This window comes from Odontesthes bonariensis, chromosome 5 (genome assembly GCF_027942865.1).
Source record: "Odontesthes bonariensis isolate fOdoBon6 chromosome 5, fOdoBon6.hap1, whole genome shotgun sequence".
Lineage (NCBI taxonomy): Eukaryota > Metazoa > Chordata > Actinopteri > Atheriniformes > Atherinopsidae > Odontesthes > Odontesthes bonariensis.
In genome coordinates, this window is record NC_134510.1 from 30,177,473 (window position 1) to 30,200,731 (window position 23,259).

A 23,259-nucleotide genomic window follows, 5' to 3' on the forward strand; every position below is an offset into this window, starting at 1 on the left:
CAAGGTACATTCATTTGAAAATTGTACTAAATGTAAGCTGATTGTGTTAACTGTAGGATACTTGTACATAGCCATTTGCAAGGATGTACTAAATGATTGAGACATGTACAAAAGCATTTGAAATTTGATGAAAGCAATGATAAATGCCATTCTGTTGTGAGGAACTGCAAATTAGTTTTGGGATTTGTCCATGTTTTGAGAATGACATCTCAGTTTCAAGAAATGAGCCAAACCAATGAAGAAAAACTGTAACACACTGTCCGCCAAACTGTGCTATCTGTCTTTGCTGCTGATATCTTCATACAAGTTGCTATTTACCTGTGGTGATTTTGGAGGCTGACAGCCCTTGGGAAGAAGCTGTCTGTCCCTGTTTGTCTTGGCTGTTACCACTGTAAGGTGTGACCCCCTCACCCCTCACCCCACACACGGCCCCTAACAGCCTCATTACCATAACAAAATGAGTGATTAGTGTATTCGGTAAAAGCCGCCGGGTCAAATGACCCCTCTCTGGTACTTCTAGGTAGGCAGAAAAATCCTGGTAGTTCTAGTGTTAAAATATATAACAAATTACCTACATGCAATTAATTGAAAGACCACAGCAGAGAATAATGTTACAGAGACAAAAAAACAAAAATAGAGAAGAAGGAAGACTTGTATCAAAAAGAAATGAAGGCTAAAGTTTGAAAGCAGCTGCTGCTTACATGCCTCTTTCATCTTAATTCTTAATGGTAAAGGTTTGATGTTGAGAAACTTTTCATAATGTGTTCATAAAAGTTTCATATTCAGAGGAAAATAGGCCTCATAACAAGTGCCTGACATTACCTCTCTATTGCTTATGATTTTTTTATTTGACCTTGGTATTATGTACGTGCGTGCCAGATATTTTTCGACCTGCATTTAGATATTTGTGCTCAAAAAATCTCTGCTGATTACAAATTGCCACCTAGTATGTGATTGTTGTTTTGATGTTTGGGTTCAAGTCTACCTTTGTTTTTTTTCTCAGAACGAACAAAAAAAACCTCAAAGTATTTTTTTCCATAAAGGACTCCACTTGCAAAACTCAGAAAAGGAGAAAATGTAAGTTAAAAAGTTAAAAACCATTCGGCTTCATTGCCATAACGGGTGTTTTTTGTGCTCTTATTTATCTTTGGAAGAGCGAGTGCCAATGAGTTTAGGGGTATCTCGAAGAAGGCATGAGCAAAGTTACACAAGACCGATATAGTCAAGGAGAGGAGTTGGTCACAATTTAGTAATAAATACATTTTAACTGTCATGGGTGATATGTAGCTGAAACTTCCACTGCATTGGGTAAAAACTTATTTGATAAGCTATATTTGCATTCACTAATGTACCACAAAAACATCTCTGCCATTTATTATCAAACTATCTCAGCATCAGAGTGCAGTCTGCCGCTGTCCGTGTCTTTCAGCTCTCCATATTCCTCCCTCGATGAATCAGGTTAGATGGCTACAAAGACTGATTAAAAACGGGTTGAAAACTGATCACCATTGATCTGTCTGTCCCAAGATGGAGAGCCCTACAATCTGCTGAAGGGTGCTACATTTTTGTTTTATGGTTCCGTTTGTTTCAGTCCGACGTATCTGTGCACATGCATGCACATCAAAAGAATAGTCTCCAAAGCTTTATTTAAACCATTTTCTGGAACAATCAGTCACTGTTTTCCCAGCATAGAAAAAAAAACAGTGACCACCTTGAGCTTGCATACCTCTGGCTGGGGATGAGATGTCACGTTTGATGCTTGTAACAGTCTCGAACCATCTTCAACCATCAACAATGTTCCCTTTGACAGTTTTTCCTTGAAATATTTATTTGACACTGAATCAGCTGAAAGGAGCAATATCATTTTCCAAGCTGAGGTATTACACATCCTTGAGGGTAGAAAAGGAGCATTAATGATTCTTTTGATATGAATTTTCTTTGTGGCTCCCTATTTGACATTTTTCTAACTCTGTTTTTGCATTAATAGCTTTCTTGCACTGCATGATATTTGATTCAGGAACTTGCATCTTCTTGTGGGTCTCATTTTAAAGAGTGATTGTGTCCATGAGATATTTTTACATGAGTCATGTAGTCACTGTTATTTGCCACCATCCCCTAAAACTCACAACAAATTTATCACAGTGTTATTTTCACTTCATCCTCACACAAACTTGATAATTCAGTACATTTGCTATGACTCTGAACATGGGAAAATCTCATTTTGTCAAACTGTAATCTTTTGTGCCTCATTTAGGGGCCAAGGACCATAGGTTGGGAGCCACAGGTTGCTACATCGAATGGTTCTTGTGTCAGCTACACACAGTAACACCTCATGGAAGTAAGAACATATGATGGGAAGCTACTTTAAAGAACAGTGCTGGGGGTATGAATAACTCAAAATGACCTCAGATGGATGTGATAAATCACTGAGGATAGCTTGCCCTCTTCTTACCCCAAAGCAGTGTCAAAATGCTGTTGACAGGAAGTAGCAAGAAGCCATGTCTGCCTGTATTGGAAGCTGAAATGTTTAAAATGACATGATTAATCATAATTTCACCTTTAAAAAGACCAGAGGGATTGAAACATTGATTCTTGTGTTGACAGTAAACACTCTTTGGGCAGATTGGATCAGAGTGCAGACTAGATCCTTCATTCGTTCGTTTTTTTCCCCCCAGTTTGTCATCTTTGTGATAAGTGTGTTGCCTTTACTTCACTCTTTCTTATAAATCAACACTCCCCCAGCTATCTCCTCAGTGTCACAGGTGATGGATGAAATGTCAAGGTTAAAACTGCCATCAGAAAAGAAGAAAATGGTGTCATAACTTTCATCTGAAACGTCCAGTCATACCTTCACGTTGACTGAAGTGCTACTCTGTTCATTCACAGTTCTAACTGTAGAAGTCTTATTGATATTGATTTGATCGATTGTGTTTGTGCTCATCACACATGTCCATTTGTTCAGCAGAGCTAAAGATGCCTCTGACCAAACTTTCTGTTTAATCACCGTGTTGTGTGTAGGTTGTGCTGTGTGGTCCATTTTCTTCACTAGCTCATACTTGTAGGAATTCTGAAGCATGATACTGTCTTTTAACAAGTTTGTAAAGCTTCAATGGATAACTGTACACAAACAATGGAACTGAAACTTTGAAGATGTTCAAAAGGGCAAATATTGAGTGCTTGCAGCTGGATGCTTTATCTCTGCCAAACTCTGCCAAATTTAAATCCATGCTGTTTACTAAGTGGCAAACGAGAAGGTGACTGCCAGATAACATGGGTAATAATTCATTTATCTAATGCAGCTTCCCATTAGTTTTTCTATTTCCTTAGCTGGAGAATAGCATGGCAAGGCTGGCACCTAGCATTATGAAGCTAGCTAGATTAGCTTGGCTGGTGGTCCTTCTATTTAGAAGCAGATTGTGCAATATGTTACAGCCACCAGCTGTGGTTTACCATAAAATGGGATAATTGAGATGATAGACTACTATATGTACTCAAGTTTACAATTTTCCTCTTAAATCAAACACTCAAAATCATGTTCAGCTATGTAGAAAGAAATTGATGTTTTCTAAAAGTCTATTTCTGCAGTTTTTAGTCTTTAGTTTTATATTAAATTCCTTTACACTTCTTTAGGTTTTTAGACTTTTTTTTTTTTTTTTTTTTTTTCTTTTTAAATGAAAGTCTGAAATGAGGAATCCAGAACCCGGTGAGGCTACTCTCTTTGTAGCCCACACTTAAAAATGTAGCTGTTAATGGAGAACAGATATTAAAACCACAGAAGCTCAGCTAAAATGATACATATTGTACACTTACTCATGAAAAACTGAGAGAGAGAGAGAACAGCAAATCAAAATTGAATTAATCAGTTTTGCCTCTCAGATTTTTTTCTTTTTAAACTTTGATTGATTTTACTATGATTTGTTCAGAAGTATCTGAAATAAATAATTATCTCAACTTTAAAGTTTACAGCTGCCAGGCTGTCTCTTGCCAGTACAATAATATTAAATCATGCTTTAAAGATTGGAGAGACACAGCGCGTATTGAAGCAGAAAACTGGAGGGAACATAATGGTCAGCAGTCAAATGGAGCACATAATTGCTTAATTGTCTCTGCTGAAAATATTTTTTGAGAATGTTTAGGCCAAGTTTTTCTTTATACAGAATTTTAGATACTTCGGTGTGAAAAGAAAGCAGCAGAGACATATGTACATAATCAACTTCTTTTTACGTTTGCTAAATATTTACCCAAAGTTAAAATTTGTGCCACAGCATCTGGCTGTGTGACTTCACTTGAAAGGAAAATGTTATATTAAAATTCACAATGCCATATTAGTATTTTATAAGTTGTACCTTTAAACTCTTTTATTTTATCTTCACAACTCAGCATGTAGCAGGCAGGCGACTGTTTCAAAACGAGACCAAAAGTCTTCAAAGTAAATAATTTCTGTTTTAATTAAACTGTTTAAGCTGTGCAAAAGCATGTAATCAATTTACAGTATATTGTGGAGAAGTGGACGATTGCAATTCTATCCAAAGTTTTTCTTAATTTTGTGCTTAACTGAGTTTTATCCAGATTTGATACCCTCCATGTGCGCGGTTACAGATGGACCTCACATGGTCATCAAAGCAGAGGTGGACACAGTTGGGACTTCTTTGGCACAGTGGAAGTGGAAGCCCAAAATTTCATGATAATCTATCCAATAGTTGTCCACATGTGATGATGTCAGAGGAAATATCAAACTCATAGTGAAAAAAATAAACTTTCAACAAACAGAAGAAAGTTAATAGGCTTCATTCTGTGATTACAATGCTTATGATTACCAGATTTCATGCCAATTCATCAAATAGTTGAGTGTGGCAGAGACTGCTTATCCTCAACTTTTTTTGTTTGAAATGAGCATGACTCAAAGTGAATACTTGTTCAGATGATTTTGTGTTGTGCTCGTTTTGCTTTATGGTTGAATATTCCATTATAAGCCTGTAAGTGCCATTACTCAAAGTCACTGTTCTCATTTGATTACTCCTGTATGGCAGATGGGACTACAAACAGGAGCAATTATTTATGGAAATGACTTCATGGGCAATTAGCAAGATGTGAGCGTAGGCGTAGTCATCAAAATATATTTTTTTATTCAGAATAAATAGTAATGTTGTCGACTGTCTCCAAGAATAGGTGAACTCGGAGTGCCATTGTAGGCTCTCTGCTTGTAACATTAAATTTAATTAATTGGATATGGTCCCGAACATTTTCTTCTTTAACCCACAAGTCTGATTTGTTGATTGTTGGATCACCCTCAGCCTATATCAAAAATTACTTTATACAACCACATGTAGGCCAGAGAGTGGAAAATCACAGTACTTAGAAGGATTCAAACATTAAAAACCATAGTCTAAAAAAATGATGATGAAATAAGAATGTGAGGATGATTTGCCTTGAGCTTCTTTTCCTCTGAAGATGGCTCACGGTTGAGCTTACATCTTCTCTGGATATCTGGTTATTAAGTAAATTATGTGGTTGAAGACAGCTTAAGATAAACTGTTGTGCAATGTGTGCTTCTGATGAAAGTCTCTACTTAAATAGACTTTACGTCCAAAAGAAACTAGTGGCTATGGTGAGTGCATCTTTGACTAGAACATAATGTTTGTTTCGCTGTAACAGATCCAAAAAACTTGACTGTTGACTGTTATAGCTAAACTTTGGCCTCTATCAGGTAAATAAACTAACTGATTCAAAACATCCATATGCACTTTATGGTTAATATATCTATATAATATCATATACACAACAGTACATTTAACCAATAAGTGTGTTTATATGGACACGTTTAATCTGATTAAATGCACGTTTAAACCGATTACACGTGTAAAGAGATTAAATATGCGTCATGTCAACAGTCAAATAATCTCCTTAAATATAAACGGGTTAAATATTTAAGCCGATTACAATAGGTGGTTTGGACCGTTCATATAATCCGATTGAAGGAGGAAATTCCCCATATATACAGGCGCACCTGGATAAACCGTTTATTAGAACACGTTTCATGTTACTGCGCAAGTGTAAGTGCGCGCGAGATGACGTTAATAAAGACTGTGTAGTTCTAGTTAAACGGCAGATAACGGAAGATATCGAAGTTAAAATGACGGCGACGGTGAAGAAGAACAAAAATTGGTCGCAAGAGCAAAATATCATGTCAAAACTGGACGGGAGGAAGATGAGGAACTCGGAAATCTTTAATGATGTCCACACAGCCTTGAAAGAGGCAGGGTTTGACCGGTCCGTTGACCAAATTAAGTCAAGATGGAAAGCCCTGAAGGCCGCCTACTCCAATGCCAAAAGGCAAAATGGTAAAAGCGGACCAATTTCGCGTACCAGACGGAAATGGACGACATACTGGGAGGCAGACCCCTTTCGGACGTCAGCCATGGTGTCGATGTCGGATTTGAGGAGGAGATAAATGTTACTAGTAAGTAGCCAAATATCTTTTTTCTATGTGTGTAGCACAGAGGCGGCGCTACAGGGTTGCTTGCAGTTGCTATAGCAACCCCAAGAAATTACTCAGCAACCCTAAAGTAACCCCAGACTTTTTGTCAAAACGACCTATTTAAAACAATAATCCACGCTTTGCTTGACATTTTAGTAAAACGGCATTGAACACGTCCAAATAAACCTCTGGCCGATTGGCATAAGAGACGGCATTTTCACAGCAATGAATGAGATGGACAGGTATGCCTGTCAGTGGTGCGTGTGTGCTTGCGTGCGCGGACTGGGGCTGTCCTGCCCAGGGCCTTCTATGCAGTTTTTTTTTAAAGAAAAAAAAAACAGAGCACCTCATTTTTTCATGTAACACAAAGCAAAGAAACAGCTCAGAAATACTGCAAGATTTGTTAAAACATCGTCCTATCGGATTAAATTGCTGTAACATGTAAACTCGGAAGAAATTTAATCTCTTTATTTGTGGCTCATGTATACAGTTCGGTCGAATTCTAATAAACCGATTACATGTAATCTCTTTAAACGAAACGTGTCCATATAAACGCACCTAATGTTTATGAAAATTCTAAACAACAGTAGTTAAAATTGCTTTGTAGAAAGAGTGGGGTTTGTACTACAAGAGATGGATATTCATATGCTAATGTATAAAAGTTTCTAAGCAAAAACGGGCCATTTGGGATTTAATGTAAAAGAAAAAAAAGAATGAATTGGCCTATATATCTGAAGCAGGGTACACTCTTATATACTCTTACAGAGTGACTGAGCAAACAGCAGCGTTAAAAACATCTGCACAAGATACATTTCTCATGTTGCTGGGCTTTTCAGCACTGATGGTCTGTCTGAGTCTCTCACTTCACTGTTGAATTTAAGAGCACCAAACAAGTTTGATAGATTTAATTATTAAAGTTGAATTGAAAATGCTGCATATACTCACTCAAATCCAATGCATTGGGCCTCTGGTATAATACAGTATACAATGTAATTCTGTAAGCAAACTGTAACAAGGTGACATCATTGTAAATAGAATATTTTTAGAGATTTGTCTGTTTGTAAGAATATATGTCATGAAGCGATACAGAAAATGATCAATATAATAATTTATTACAAAAATGATCCATTGTCATCCATCTGTGAACAAAACAGTTGCTACTCAACTGCTGCTACTACAATAGTGTACCATTATAGTGTAATTGTAGCTGTTTATGTTTCCTTTTATACCTTACCTGTAATGGTTGTTGTTTTTCTTGGCAGAGTAGTTTATTATGAGCCACAAACTTGTTGGACTTGTCGCTGCATAAGAAAAATTCTGCACAATTAGCAAGTTCTTCAGTGCTGTGTTTTTATTTAATGCAGGGAGGGACAACAGCAAGGCAGTCCTCAGAGAAGCATGGTGACATGATTAATGTAAATGTATTTATATCAAAATGTGGCGCACTGCAGACAGCCCGGAGGTGTTGGTTGCTGTCGGGAAGGTTGTTGTTTCCCTCACTCAAACTCTGTGTGTTCCTGCTGGCACTGCAAGTAAGGTCTTAGACTTCCTGCAGGAATCCGGCCCCCTGTTGGGGTAAAGACATGCTGATGAACAAGGACTGAGGCCCGATTTTTTTTTGTGAAACACTGTAAAACAGCAGCTTTTAAGTGTGAGTATCTGACTGTAGAATAATGCAATAGAAAATAGGCTTAAAAATGGGGACAGCAGATGGAGAGGGAACACGAGTGCCGTTACCGCAGGAGAGCTGCCCAATCATTTCTGAAGCATCATAGTTGTTTTGGAATCTCACGCATGAAATACTTTAGTAAAGTTGTTTTGTTTATGTATGTTTTATTGCCGATGTAGAGTTTCTCTTGGGTGTATGTGGAGTTTTGGCGGCCTCATTGTTGTCTCTTTAAGCTTTAGCATCTGTCTGTGCCTTCATTTACAAAGACCACGAGCGCTCCCAGCTTTTAAAAAGAATTGTTTTTACTGAGGAAAAAAACAAGCTGTACATTTGCATTTTGACTGATGCAGATAAAAACCCAAATGCTCTATATTCTAAACCAACAGTAAACAAAATGAGCACAGCTGAAAATGTAAGTTTTACCAATGTCATAAAGAAAAAAAAAGAACTTGCCTAAGCTTCAACAGACTATTCTGTAAACAGTTTTTATATTCAATTCCATTTCACATTCAGAGGATTCTCCATCCATTGGGAATTAAATCCATGCATAACTGAGTTGCACTCAAATTTATAAAAGTAGGTTTAATAACAGGTTGGACTGGTGTCAAAAACAGAAAAACTAAACAAACATCTCTACCTTCAGAACATAATAATTAAAGCTGAAACAACAACAGCACCTGTGCTGCATTCTTTTTTTGTTTTGCAGATATATATTTTACAGCATTGTACCTCTATTTAAACCCCTTCCATAAACACTTCTGGCAGGTGTCAGCAGTTTACTGTTATGATGCAAATTAAGCGCAAATATTTTAAGAGCTACTTTATCATGTGGAAAGTACAAACAATGCCAGCATAAAAAGTCAGTAACTGAAACCTTCAAATTTAGTTTCTCATTTTACCCTCGAGTAATATGAAGCCATGCTCATGCTGTAGTTGTGCTTTTTCTTTTTTTGTAAGCGCTGCTGGGATTGCCAGCAGTGCTGACACATTTACTGTTAATGCAGTGCAGTTGAGAATAATAGGTATTTTCATTTGTTAGGCTCAAATGAGCAAAAAATGTAGAAAAAGCCAATAAAGTTTTTGTTGCACGTGCAATGTGCATTTACAGACACAATTATCAAGCCTGATTGTGAAAACTCTTCACTGCTTTTATCTTTCCATGCAATAAAGACAGATTTAGACATAAAGGTAATGTGTTAAAGCTGTGGTGTATTTATCATGGGTGACCTAATGAACTCAAGTTAAAGCAGTATCTTGATGAAAATAATTAAATTATATGTTTTTGTATTTCACTGTCACAAGATGGGCTCCTTACAAAACTAAGCATCTTCAAAGCTGTAAATCTCTGCAAAGAGCAGTGAGCGGTGTGTCACACACACTCCACAGTGTTGGCAAATTAATATTTACGATGGTGAGAACCATAACAATTAGCATTAGCTTTCATCAGGATTCTAGGTTAAACTACTACACTTGCGAGGCTCCTCAAAGCCTTTGAACATTAAGACATTTAATTGACGAGGAGACAAAAAATCACTCTATAGAGATGTTAGATTCGGTTCTTTTAGTTGGGAGCTCAAGAACGGACCGGAGTAATTCAAGTGAAAATGAAGTCTTTAATTGATGGCAACAAGTGAAGCATCTCAGCGCTGGTCTCGGTATGACAGAACTCTCGCAGGAATCCGTCAGACAGAGCCACGATTTCCGGGTATCATTTGTATTTATAGCCTCATAGGTTGGACTCACACTCGACCGAGTATGATTGGACATGAGTAGGTTCAACATGCTTCGTCATATTCTCTTGATCAGCCCAAAACTGTGTGTGTGTGTGTGTGTGTGTGAGAATCTGCCCTTGCTTTCCCAGGCTTTCCTAATTATTTTGTCTTTCTACTCCTGGATCACTTTAGGTCATATTGGAAAAGTACTGAGACTTATTTCATTCATAATGTCTAAGAACAAAGCCAATTTTTACAGAGATGAGAAAATCAGCTTGAGGAATTTGAAATAGAGTAGTGTATCATCGAGTATCCCAACTATTGAATATCAGTGCAACACTGATTTGAAAAATATGCTCACTCTATATCCCCTTTTCTTAACACCTAAATTGTTCTTTAAAATCAACATATTTAAAATACGACAACCACTGACCTGAACCCGCTGTAGTGCATTACATACATTGCATATCAGTATCGGTTAACATGCTGTATACACATAATTAAAGAGCATATTTAGAGTCATTCATATGGTTTTGGATATATTCCGCTCTAAATAAGAGGGAAGGTGCTGCAAAATAAACGTAACATGGGAAAGATCATTAGAGGAACCTTCCAAGGTTGTCAAGCCACCACCGGCTCTTTGTTATTACATCTCAAGCTGTAAGTGTGCAAATTTGGAAACTCAATTTTTAATTTTCATCATCATATGATCAATATACCGTTCAGAGGGAGAAAAGTTATACACAGCTATTCCCTGTAAACTGTCCTATCTGATGTCAAATCAGTGGGTTGTTAGTCGCTTCTTGGCTTGTGTGATTATTTCTCGCTGTCCCAAATCTCTGGTGCTGTTGCCGCAGAGACTTGTGATTTTCAGCCACCGGGGATATCAACTTTTGCCCTGATGAAAACATCAGATGGATAGCCATGTAATTTGTTGGATAAATTCACATTTCCCAGAGGATGAATGCTAGGGGGGTTATGACTTTCATCCATCTCCCTCTGGAGTTGGACTGTTTTCAGTTAAATTCCTGAAAAGTTTCTGGATATTTAGTCATGACACTTTATGGAAAAAAAATATTTACAGTGATCAAAGAATATGATGTTTAAAGAACTTTATTTCTTCTGCTGATAAAATTGTATTGGTTTGTATTATAAAGCATTAACGGTTTGCATTAATAATATTCTTTAATGGTCTTTCATATAATTTGGTGCAGTCTTGCATCTTGTAGTAACTTCAGTAGTTTCTTAGCATTTCTGATGAACTTATCAGTTTGTCAGATGTCAAGTTTTCAATTATGAGTTTGAATGAAAAAAAAAGTCTGCACAACTACTTACTGCTTTTCTTTGTGTTTAGCTCTAATCAGATAGCGTTTGCCTGCTAACATAATCAACCAAGAAAATTAACTGTAAATTTTGGCATTGTCATTCATAAGCAGGTTTGCATCTTTTGATAAATTTGAACATTTCATATTATTGATTTAGACTCTGAAACTGTTTTTATTTTTTCCTTTCTTTCCTGACATTTCTTTAAAGTAGCAGCTACTATGATGCAAATTGTTTGGCTTGTTTGTAAACCTCTGGTGTAGTCTTCATGAAAAACCAATGCTACAGTATGACATGTTTTTGAATGTGTTTGTTTTCTCTATCGGATGATTTTCAGTCCTCCTGCCTCTGACCTCTGAGCTGAGTTATTTTTAGCAGTATTAGCAGCTGATTATGCAGTTGCATCTCCTTCTGGGCACCAACAAGGTGTTGGGGCAGCAGATGAGGGCAGCTTGGCAGACCTTCATGTGTTGGCAGTGCAGAGTAGCACAGGGTGTGCTGATGTGTCCAGACTAAAGCTACAGAGTACTCTGTCTGAAGGCTGATGCATCTGTTCACTCCCTGAGTTCACATAACCAGTCCTACAAAAAATATGCTGCAGGGACTCACTCTGTCACTCAGCATTTATAGTTAAGCGTTAAATTCCACTACAAGGAATTCATGGCTTGGAAGCTTATGACCCTGCTTCTAGTACATTTTAGTTAATCTAATTAGTCTATGATAGAATGTGAATATTAAATCACAGCATGGCTGGATAGGAGTATCTCCTCCATTCATCAGATTTTAGTTAATGATCACACAAGTTTTAATGGTCATGAAATTGGATAATGACGTGGAACAAACTAGCACAAGTTTCCATATTGCCTGCAGTACAGCTATTCAATCATCTGTCTATGTGCTAATCACTTATACTGATTACTCCCTCAAAAAAATCTGTCCAATAAGAGTATATCACAGCCAGCTCAGTCACTGTAATTGAAAGAATTATTTAAGCTTTTCAAAGTGAAGCGTGTTATCAGAAAGCATCAAACATGAAACATCTGTGCTGCTTTTTAGGGTTCCTCCCAGCAGGTCTGTCTGCATTCGGTGAGACTCTATATAGAATTTTTTTTTATTTTTTATTTTTATTTAATTTTTGGGCCATTGTGTAGAAACCATTCTTTTATATCTCCTTAGCAATGTAAAGGTACAGTTTACTGAGAGGATCGCTCACACCAACCCTGATAACTGGTGCTGCTGCTTCATCTGACTCAATGACTTTATGTCATAGCCAGATTTATTGATTTAATAGTTATGTTATTAAAGTACAACTTTTTCTTTTAAATAATTCTTAAAAAGGATCCCAGTTATAAAGCTCCCTATTTACATTCCAAACTGTATATATCAACCAACCATGACACTTAAACTATCAGCCTAACAGTGTTCTGTAGTACTTTAAGTACAACACTGACCAGTCAGGCCATGGTTATAGGATCTAGAAGTGACCTGCAGTGGCAGGCACCAGGACATTAGCATCAAGTCCTTTGGGTCTTGTTAGTTGTGGGGTGGAGAGTCCATGGATCAGGGCTTGTCCCGGCACATTCCACAGATGCTCAGTCAGATTGGGATCTAGGGAGTCTGGAGGCTGGATTGCCATCTCAGGCTCTGTGTCGGTGTTCCTTGGATGTGCCAATGTAACATCTACCTGATGTCCCCTCTTTATTAATTACTCAATCTCAGTGGTTTTGTTGTTGTCGCTGATCGTGCACATTGTTTAAATTTCTCTGGAGGGCTTTTTGTGTTGGTACTTCAGAAAGAAAGCTTTCCGGTCTTTCAGGAAGGCACAAATATTGCCAAAATATTTTTATTCCTTTCTCAGAAATGGGCAGTTCAGGAAGTATGTATTAAAAATATCTACTGTTTCTCTTTTCTGAAAGTGCCTGTAAGAAACTTAACATTTTATGGAAGAAAACAAATTTTTTTGAGTTGCACAAAACTAACAAAATTTTTCAAGGGGCATTTTTGTGGGCCTGATTAACCAGACATTTTTCAATTACTTGCAGCAAACACTGTAATGTCCAATCCGTTCATATTGCCTCCTTTCCCTTCTCTTTTACCAGAAACCCTGTCAGAAAATAAGTGTTTAACAAACCATGAAAGTGTGCCGACATGACCTGAAAGAGCTTGAAAGAACAGAATGAGATGAAAGTTTTGAATTAAATGTTAATTTCAAGGACTTTATTCCAAAAACTGACATGTTTAGTTCTCCCAGAAATTAAACAGAACAGCTGCAGGGATGAGGTGTCCAACTCGATGAATAATTTGCGAAGTAGTTCACCATCTAAAAACTTTCAGTGTCAGATAGTGACATTTCAGGTGAGATGTTTGTTTTAAGAACTGTGTGAGATGAATTTTTCGTCCCAGAATACATCTAAGGGATTTTGAAGAAAATTCTTTGATTTCAACCAAAGGTGGAGGTAGGTGAGTGCAGGGAAGGGTATAAGGAGACTGAACCTGTCACATCACTGTTTTTGTTACTGGAGAAGACGAAGCAAAGCTGCCTTGTGTTTTTATCATCTGCTATTTATGTTCTGGCATTTTTATCTGAAGTCAGAAACGTTTTGCATCCGAGGTGCAATGTAAGAGGAGCGTTGAGGTTTGTTTCAGCTGAAGGCAGATGAACTGCGATGAGGGAAAGATGAAATGGGATGAATGTTAGCTGAAGAGTGAATGTTGAAGCAGATGTAAGTTTTTTAACCGTTTTGAGTGAGCTCAGAGCAGGTGATGTATGAAAGATTTAATTTAAAGAGACCTCAATGAAAAAGTATTTGTCAGTTTAAGAACTTTATTTACTTCTTCACGAATGCTCTCTGGCATTTTCCTCTACTTATGTCAGATACGCTGGAAAAGTTAGGACTGCCCCTTAATAATTGGCTAAGCTTTAACCAACAATAAAAATCTTAGTCTATTAATTGCTGAGTGGGGGAGGTGTTGGTACTTTACCTTGACATTGCATATACTTAGATATTCAGTTATTGTTTTTACATTATAAAGCAACCTTAATTTCCCTCTCTTTCACGTCCTTGTCAGCTGTCCCCCGGCTCCTTTTTTATTGAAATAGCAGCAGCGCGCCTGTTTGATCATGATGTAAAGCACCGATACTAAGTCTCCTTATCTGTGCTTGAAGCAGAGAGGGACCGTCCTGTCCAGAAAGAAATGCATTCGAAACGTCGCTGTAGTCTTTGGAAGGAAAAAAAAAGAACAACTTTAAATTTCAATCTGATTTGGGATAGTGTGATCTAACGAGTATTCCTCTGTGATCATGCATTTATTTGATGTGTTAATGGGGAGAAGCAGAGCGAAAAAGAAAAGGCTGAATCAAAGCACTGCACGCATCCAACATTTGTGTGCAAGACCCCAAATACATTTATTATAATTGCAACAAACGGTTGACTGTTTGCTATTGAAAAGATAGTAAGGTTTCACTGAAATGTTATTGGCTCTATTTGTTAGTTTGTATGCATTTCAGATAAAGTCTTGTGTTTTTTAAAGAGATTGTAGATGGACTTGGATAGATGGACCACTCTTGGTTTGGATTATGGCACACATTCAATATGGCATTATTTTCGACAAGCTTATACAGTGTCATAAGATTTATTTACGACCAAATTGCATTCATTTCTTCACAAAGATCTAGTATTCATGATGGAAGAGTTGGATTACAGTCTGGAGTCTTAGATAGTCAATTCATGCTACTTGTGCCACTCACAAATTTATCCTGACATTGACATCTTAGGATATAATGTTTGTCAAAAACTAAAAACTTCCTTGAAGGAAAAACTTTGGTCATTGTGTATATTGAGGTAGTCAGCTGATGTCCTTTTTATTTAGCACCAAATGTTGGTGAACTGAGAACTGACCAACTGAAGCAACCCCAGATCACAACGCTGCTTCCTGTACAGGCTTGTACTCGTCTACACAGCTGATTAGTCCCAATACCTTACATTATGTTCTCATTGTGCATGTGGAAATACTCTCAGTATTAAACATTACTGCAACCTTTCTTTTTGGCCAGGTGGACCTTTTCTTTTAAATGGTCAAATTATGCTGACCCTACTTATAGAAGTACATTGCATTTGCAGTTTTTCCATTGATTGTTAGAGCTTAGTTCAATCGAATCAGATGATTATCATAGTATCTTCTAGAAGATGGCAGGAAGACAGAACTTCCACTTGTGTGTGGTGTTACCATTACACTGTAAAAGTTTGAGATCACATGTAAGCACATACGTGTTAGACGTAACAAACGTGCTTCTTGGCACACTTCAGGTCAGCAACAGAAAATAAGTGTAAAATTCTATACTCTGTTCATAAATGGTTCTCTCACATTTGTAAACCACACGCACAGAAGGGGAAGTTCAACTCTGCTTCAGAGTGGTGATATGCTTACTGTTGAAAACTGTCTGACCAATAAGACCAATAAGTAACAAAAGCTTTGTTTTCAGCAAGCTTGTATGTATTGGTACTAAAGAAAACAGCTAAGATGGGATGTTGCATGAAGTGAGATAAAAAAACTTTTAGTATTTGTGCCCGTACACCTGTGTGCTTATCCAAAGTGGGGATCTGCTGTCTTCTGTAGGTAATACACTGAGTATGGATAAACGACTCATAAAAGAAGAATCCATTTTAAGACTTTTTTGCTCTCAGATCCTATGCAGAGCCACATGAATGCAGTATACTATCTAATTAGGCCCAACAGAAGACAATAATTTATCATAGTGAAATATTCTTCAATAATAATGTTGTGCATTATTTTCTTTGGCTTTAATGAGAACAAAACATATTGTTTTTGTATTTATCAACAGGAGGTGATCATGCTTGTGCACAGACATGGACGATGTGCTGTGTTGATGCACTCGCATGTTGTTGTTTATGAATCCATATTCTGCTTAAGAGACAGTGTTGTTGCCCAGGCCATGCACATATATGGACTATAGAGGAGGGGTGCATATATTTTGGTAATTTTCAAATAACAGTCTTTCTAAAGAATGAGGCTCTTCCCTTAAGCTGTGGATAGTTGAACAATAAAAGAAGGCAGACTCAAAGAGGAGTCAATTTTATGTGAAAGTATTGCTGGTTGATACGTGAAGTAGATATCCGTGACAGGCCAGCTCTTCCCTGTAAAACTGCTGTTGGGGGTGGGACAGCTGGAGGACAACTGTGTCAGTTAAATAGCAGCGGCTCTTCCCACTTCATTACACATCGACTGGAGGTCTCGCCAAATCACACAGCAGTCTCGTCATTTCTTTTTTTGGCTTGCTGAGCAATTCTTGGGCAGAAACAAAATGTAAGAAAGAGGGGAGGGGATTATTTGAAGTGCTTGTCACTCTCTGATAGTCTCAGGTGCTTTCAAATGGTCAATTATCCTCCCATTTATCTCCATAGAAATCAGGTGAGCTCTCATATAAGGCTATACGTTGCGCTTCTTATTTCTTTTTTTTTTTACCAATGCTGAAGGAAATATGGTCAAAGTAACCCAGCTGCGGGAAGTAAGTTGGGTGATGTTTACATGTTACTCGTTTCAACTCCCACCTCAGCATTGGTTCTAATGTATGCAAATGGTGTGCAAAGCCAATGTGGAATCACTTCAAGGTATTACTCTGAAATTCTCATTCAGATAACAGCAGGTACGGCTGAATGACTTTGAAGTTTCGCTTTGTTGGGTTGACACACAGAGAGGTGCAGCGGCTAACAGCTAAATTCAGAAAGCCGAAACAGGAACATTAATTATTGTCATACCTGAAATTAAACAGCAACTGGAAGATTTAGAAACCTCTCATATGACCAGTCTCAGAAATTCAGTCATTTTTGATGAAGCTGTCCCTGGAACATCACTCTGAACGACTGATAAGTCACTGATTTTTTTTTTTTTTTTCATCTTAGAAACTTCTTGAAACCCAGATCGATGGTGTTCACTAGTGAATTTGAGATGATAATCCACGCTTTTATTTCCTTGCGATTAGACTACTAGTGTACCAGTCTTTTCACTTGTCTCAGAAAGAGGGAGCTAGCTTCGGCTGTAGGTTGTTCAGAACTCTGCAGCACAGATTTTTCACTGGCTACCAGTCAATTTTGGTTTTAAACTTAATTCTGCTTAAGCTGCTGTCCCCCTGACCCGATCCCCGGAGAAGCGGAAGATGATGGATGGATGGATTTCTGTTTTAACCTTCAGAGCACTCCATGAACAGGCCCCTCCTTATATTGCTGATTTGATTCAGTCGGACACCTCCTGTCGCAGCCTGTCCAATCAGAATCTTTTCTCAGTCCCTCGCACTCGCTTCAGGACACGTGGGGACCGATCTTTCCAAGCAGTGGCACCTAAATTCTGGAATGCTCTCCCTGTATCCCTACATAGTTTCCGTGGATTCTTTTAAAAAAACAGCTGAGGACATGTTTATTCCAAGAAACTTTTAGTTGAGGCTGAGGCTTTTGACTATTTTGTATTCTTTTTTTTTTTTTTTTTTGGTATTTTATGGGGTCACTTTCTGTAAAAGGTGCTAAACCACTCTATACTATACTAAACCCCTTCAGTCATTTTCTGATTGTGATTGCTTTGAACATTCCTCGACCCCAAGGTGTCCCCTTTTTAATTAAATCCACAATGAACTTCCTAGAAGCAAATACTGAAACCAATGTAAACAGCAGATTGTTTTCCTTAAGAATAACAGAATGTACCTTCGAGCTTCTAAAAATAACGTGAAGGCATTTAATGCGAGTGCTTTTTTTTAGGCATTGTAAACAAGACAAATAATTACACAACAGTGATTGTTTTAAATGTACAAAGTTGTACAGGTTTTTAATAATTATTTGAAAATATTTAACAATTAAAGTTAAATCAAACAGTAAGAATAAGTAAAAACAATAATTAATATCAGCAATAACTAGACTTAAAATCAAAAACTTTTTGATTTTTTTTTTTTTTTCCTTTTCTTTTTTTCTGAAACACCTGAGGGAAGCAAATCAATCAAGAACCCAGAAAGAAAATAACCACCAATAAAATAAAATAAAAATCAAGACAAGCTCATACAGGTGTCACTTGCTTCATCTGTATGTACAGCATATTTGCTCCACAACTGTGATGAAAAAACAGTGATGAAATAAATCATCATCTCTGCAGTAGAACGGCCTGCAACTTCAGTGTCAGCAGGCGTAGAGGTGCACATGTGAAGGCAGGGTAAAGCAGAAAAACCCATTTTAACATTTGTGTACTTTACTTATATGCTTGTATGACAGCAACATGATTAAGAGTAGGGCTGGGCAATAATTATCATTTTTTATCACAATATAGAGTTTGTTAATGCTGCCAATTTCAAAAGTATACTAATGACTGCAACTTAAAACACATAGTTCAACTTTAGAACATAGTTTATCAACCAAAGTTAAGTCACACCATATCAACTTTCAATTTAGAAACAATAGACCGTTTCTCCCATTGCAATTAAATATTAATCTATGAATGTAAAAATCTATAATTACAAGATTCTTGTACATCAAAATCATTAATTTTGCTGTGAAATTTGGAACCTAGTGTAATCTCTTTGCTTCTGGTTGAAGCTTGCACAGCAACAACTGGCCAAACGAGTCACATCAGCCAGCATTTCCATGCCTTCTGTGTAGTCGCTGGGGTGCTACCTTTGCAGGTGAACATAGTATTAATTTCTTCTGAATCCATATCACTGATGTATTGGGACCTTTTGTCTGCCATGGTGACAGTTTGGGAAGTGAGTTCAGTCTCACTTTCGTGGCTCTCTGGTTACACTCATTCTCTCCTACGTTTCTGCTCAGTTTCCTTCCTCAGTCCGCTAGTTGGTCATTGTTTTTTTTTTTTTTGCCTTTTCAGTTTTCTTGGTGGTTAGCAACCAGCTTAGAGGTGCATCAGTGCCAACTAGTGGACTGGAGTGGTCTGAGGGATTATACAGCAGGCTCTGTAGGTGGATCGACTGAAAATGTTGCATACTGATCATCGAGATCAAATTTTGCCATCGTTTTATCGCCCAGCCCTAATTGAGAGTACTCTGGATGTGAAAGGAAGAGAGAAAACACTGTTCTGTTGAAATAATTACCTAAGCATAAAGTGGAAATACAAAGCAACATTATTTTAGAGATAAAAATGGTCCCTGGATGGATTAGACACATCTGCTTTCCTGACATCGCCATCCTTTTAAAAAAAAGATCATTCAGACTTGTTTCAGTAAGAAACATGACATCAAAATTAGTCCAGAGGTGGATTTATCACATTTCATGTTTGTCTGTACATTAATGAATATTTAATTCTTACTGTAAATTTTAACCTTCCATCTCACCAAAAACACTTAACTTCAAGAGGGAAATAGAAATGCAAAGAAACCTTTGGTCAAAGAGTGTACTCACAAAGGAAAAACTGCAATAACAAGATCGAAGGGAATAATCTGTCACTCAAGATTAAGAAAAAAAAAAAAAACAAGGAACAAAACTCTAGTGGTCTTCTATGTTTTTCTCTTTCTGACAATATGGCCCATAGTTCAAACCTCCTCCCATACATTTGGGTCTGTAAGTTAAATTGTTTTCCTCACAGAGGAAAGAAGGAAAGAAAAAAGGTATCTTTTCATGAAAGTCATGTTTGTCTTGATTGTCCACAAAAAAGAGGTGCCAGCAGGAAGTAACCCTGGCAAAAGGATATACAATCACAGCGTAAAACGACAACGTCCTTTACTTGAAAGGAATTGAGAGTCAATAACACACTCTTGAAATGTCTCTGAACCTGCACTGAATTGGTGTTTGCATGTGTGTCTGTAACTGTGTCACTTTTTAAGTGGTGTTCGGTATTATTCAGAGACTGTCTGATCCTGTGTTGCTCCATCGTCCAGGCAGCTCTTGCGGATGATGGGCAGCGGATGGGCTTCAGTATTAAAGACCCAGTCATCCAGAGCGAGAAGGTCATCATCAGAGAAGAGCAGGTACAGATATCTGAGCAAACAAGAAAAATATTTGTTGTTAAATCAAAATCATGGCACGTTGCACTTCATTCTCCAACTGATAGCATGAACACAACAATATCATGTCATACATGGTAAATATTAGGGATTTGTATTTCAAGTGAAAATACTATTTAGAATTATGCACCTTTTTTTTGTTTAACAAATAACGCCTCCTCCCCCTCAACACATTCAAATTCTTCAGTAATGCTATAACTAACATGGCACCAGATGTGTCATACAATGTCCAAGTTGTCACAAACTAAAGAAAAAGCAGTCTGTACTTCTTTTGAAGAAGTTGAACACAAAGGTGTTTGACAGCTTTGGTCTTGTTGGAGCACCAAATACATTCTACTGAAGCCTGGATGTAGTGAAGCACTCTTCTGTTGTCGTTTTAATTGTGACTGGAAAACAGCGCTCTGCATTACTACCAGCTGCCAGCTAAAATGAAATGGCTCCACTTCATAATGATAATTGTATAAACAATTTAATTTCTTATAGTTTTTTCTCGCTCAGTCCGTCTATCCAAAGCTTCAGGCTATGACATGTTAGACAAAGATGAATATGGAAGCAGATTGGTTGGACCAAATGTTCATGGTAATAGAAGCATGTTGATAATGTGATTGCACAGAAGCTAAAACAGTCCATTAAAGGCCTCTCATTGCCCCCTATGGGAAGCAGATTTGAGCAAACTATACTGAAATGCTCCCATAAACACTACTGACATGTTTTCAGAAAACTTCAGTTGAACCAGAGGGAAGTTGTGCACATTTTATGATTTTGATCAGATGCTGTTTGTTCTCAAAGTGCACTGATGTCTGCTCAGTACCACGCAGGAACAGTTGAGAAGCTGCCAACTACTGCAGCTCAGAGTGCAGACACGCTGAACAGTCACTTAGCATCTCTTTCTCCATTCCACTTTTGTAATAGCTTGCTGGACAGGTGTCGTGCCAAGGTAGTTATCTCTGATAGGAAGTGTATACACTATATGCTGGAGTGGGCACTCGCTTAGTAGAGTTTAATACACATTACTGCATCGATTTCATCCGTATAAATGGAAAAATATTTCATGAAGATATTTTAAACATTTGTTTGAGGTTGTTTTTCTATTAGTGAGGTTTGCAAAGTCACTCATTTGTCTGTATGTCTTATTGAACTCTTAATTTTACCAAATTGAGAGGGTCTATTGACACAAGTGTAGAAATGTGTTTATACCTCAACTGTTGTGGATAATATCATATAACGCTGCTGCTTCAATTAAACTTCATGCTGAGCAGACATCAGTGTACTAAAAAAAAAAAAATCATCTAAATCAGAGTTTATGTATATGAGAGGAACATTTTCAGTCTAATATATGAACACATTTCACTTGTGTATGTGAGGACACTTAATTTGTATGTGTGCAAGGTTAGTAGCTTGCGAGAGAATTTGGTTTCATAGTGTATGTATTTTAATACATGAATAATGTCCCTCATAGGGGACAGAGAAGCACAGAAACGTACTGCAGGCCTAATCATCTCCCTGAATGTGGTGCTCTGGCACATCTGAAAGGAGTTCAACTTAAAACATAAAATAGGCCTGGACTCTGGCTCCTTTTAATTGTCGCTCTTGCAATGGACTGTGATATTCATTGTTATTCACACCGACCTCTCCCTGCACTGCAGCTGTCAGACTGAGTTGAGACGAGCTCACTCTTGGACAGTATGAGGGCAAGTGTACTCCGTTTGCTGCTTGTGATGAAACAAAAAGTCTTTTGGCAAATAGGCTAATGTTGCATGGTTAAAGTGGAGATGTGTTGTCATAGAAATAATACTAAAAAAAAAATGTCTGTCTGAACTGCAACATAAATTGCCACACTTAGTCATGGTGGTACTTAATTTGATATAATCATGTTTTTTAGAAGAAACCCACAAAATGTGTTTGCCTGCAATAAATACACTGAACAAAAATATAAACACAACACTTTTGTTTTTGATGAGCAGAACTCAAAGATCTAAAACATTTTTTACATACCCAATAGACCTATTTCTCTCAAATATTGTTCACGATTTTGTCTAAATCTGTGTTAGTGAGCACTTTCTCCTTTGCCAAGATAACCCATCCCACCTCACAGGTTTGGCATATCAAGATGCTTATTAGACAGCATGATCATTGCACAGGTGTGCCGCGGCTGGCCACTCTGAAATGTGCAGTTTTACTTTATTGGGGGGAGGGGTCTGCAGGGGTCAGGAAGAATTCTTTCACAGTACCTGTTCAAAAGTGTTATTATGCAGCCACAGTGCACTTTTTAGACTAAGAATACATGTTATTTTTAAGTGCTATAACCCTAAGTGCTTTAAGTTATTTGAACTTTTCAGAAAGTTGCAAATCTTGTCAATCGGTATCCATTCATCATGTTTTTTTGTTTTTTTTTCATGTACAGTTTTACTTGGCCATCACCCTTGTCCCAGTATACATGCAAGAGGAGAAATAGTTATTGACTGAAGTATGTCTGATCAAGCGGTGCTGTGGAAAAAATATAGTCCGGAAATGCTTTAAGTGATCACGAGTTGACACGAGTCTTAATAGGCTTGATTTCAGCCAAACTTTCTGAAGCATTTACAGTCTGACAAAAATGTGTGAATGAGAGATGCTTTGTTGGGAATTTGGCTGTGCATCTGTGATGCACTTGAATCTAGTTGATGGTGATTTCTTAAAATCATGTCAGACTAATACAATACTCCCCTCCCTCCAGTGTAAAGTAAACTTGCTCAGTGTTGCTAACTTTCACACAGTTTTGCTTTTTTTTTTTTACACTCTTGTCAGTATATGAAGGGTTCCACAGTGCCCTGCAAGGAAAAACGCTGTGAATATTGGCCATTATGAATTATACCAGAATTGATGTGATGCTTAAAACTGGGCAGAGCCATGCTCTCCATTTGAGGCTTTCAGTCAACTTTTTTTTTTTAACTTCTCCACTTATGTGGAGGTGCATCAGATGTGAAAGTGGTCCTTTAGTAATATTTGTCTACTTGTGATTGGATCGCCCAGGAGGCCCAACAGGTGTTGAAGTAGTGACATGAATATAAACTAACTGTAGTTATAC

General features: G+C 37.5%; 1 protein-coding gene across 2 annotated transcripts in view; it reads right to left on the reverse strand.

The window, feature by feature from the left end:
* Positions 1 to 17,985: 17,985 nt before the first annotated feature.
* The window catches only part of LOC142380298 (mannosyl-oligosaccharide 1,2-alpha-mannosidase IA), a 198,945-nt gene continuing 193,671 nt past the window's right edge, over positions 17,986 to 23,259 (reverse strand). For both annotated transcript variants that reach the window (XM_075466040.1, XM_075466041.1), the window contains exon 12: positions 17,986 to 20,166. In XM_075466040.1, coding sequence (XP_075322155.1) covers positions 20,025 to 20,166 — 142 coding nt within the window. In that variant the 3' untranslated portion in view covers positions 17,986 to 20,024. The remainder of the gene's footprint in view (positions 20,167 to 23,259) is intronic.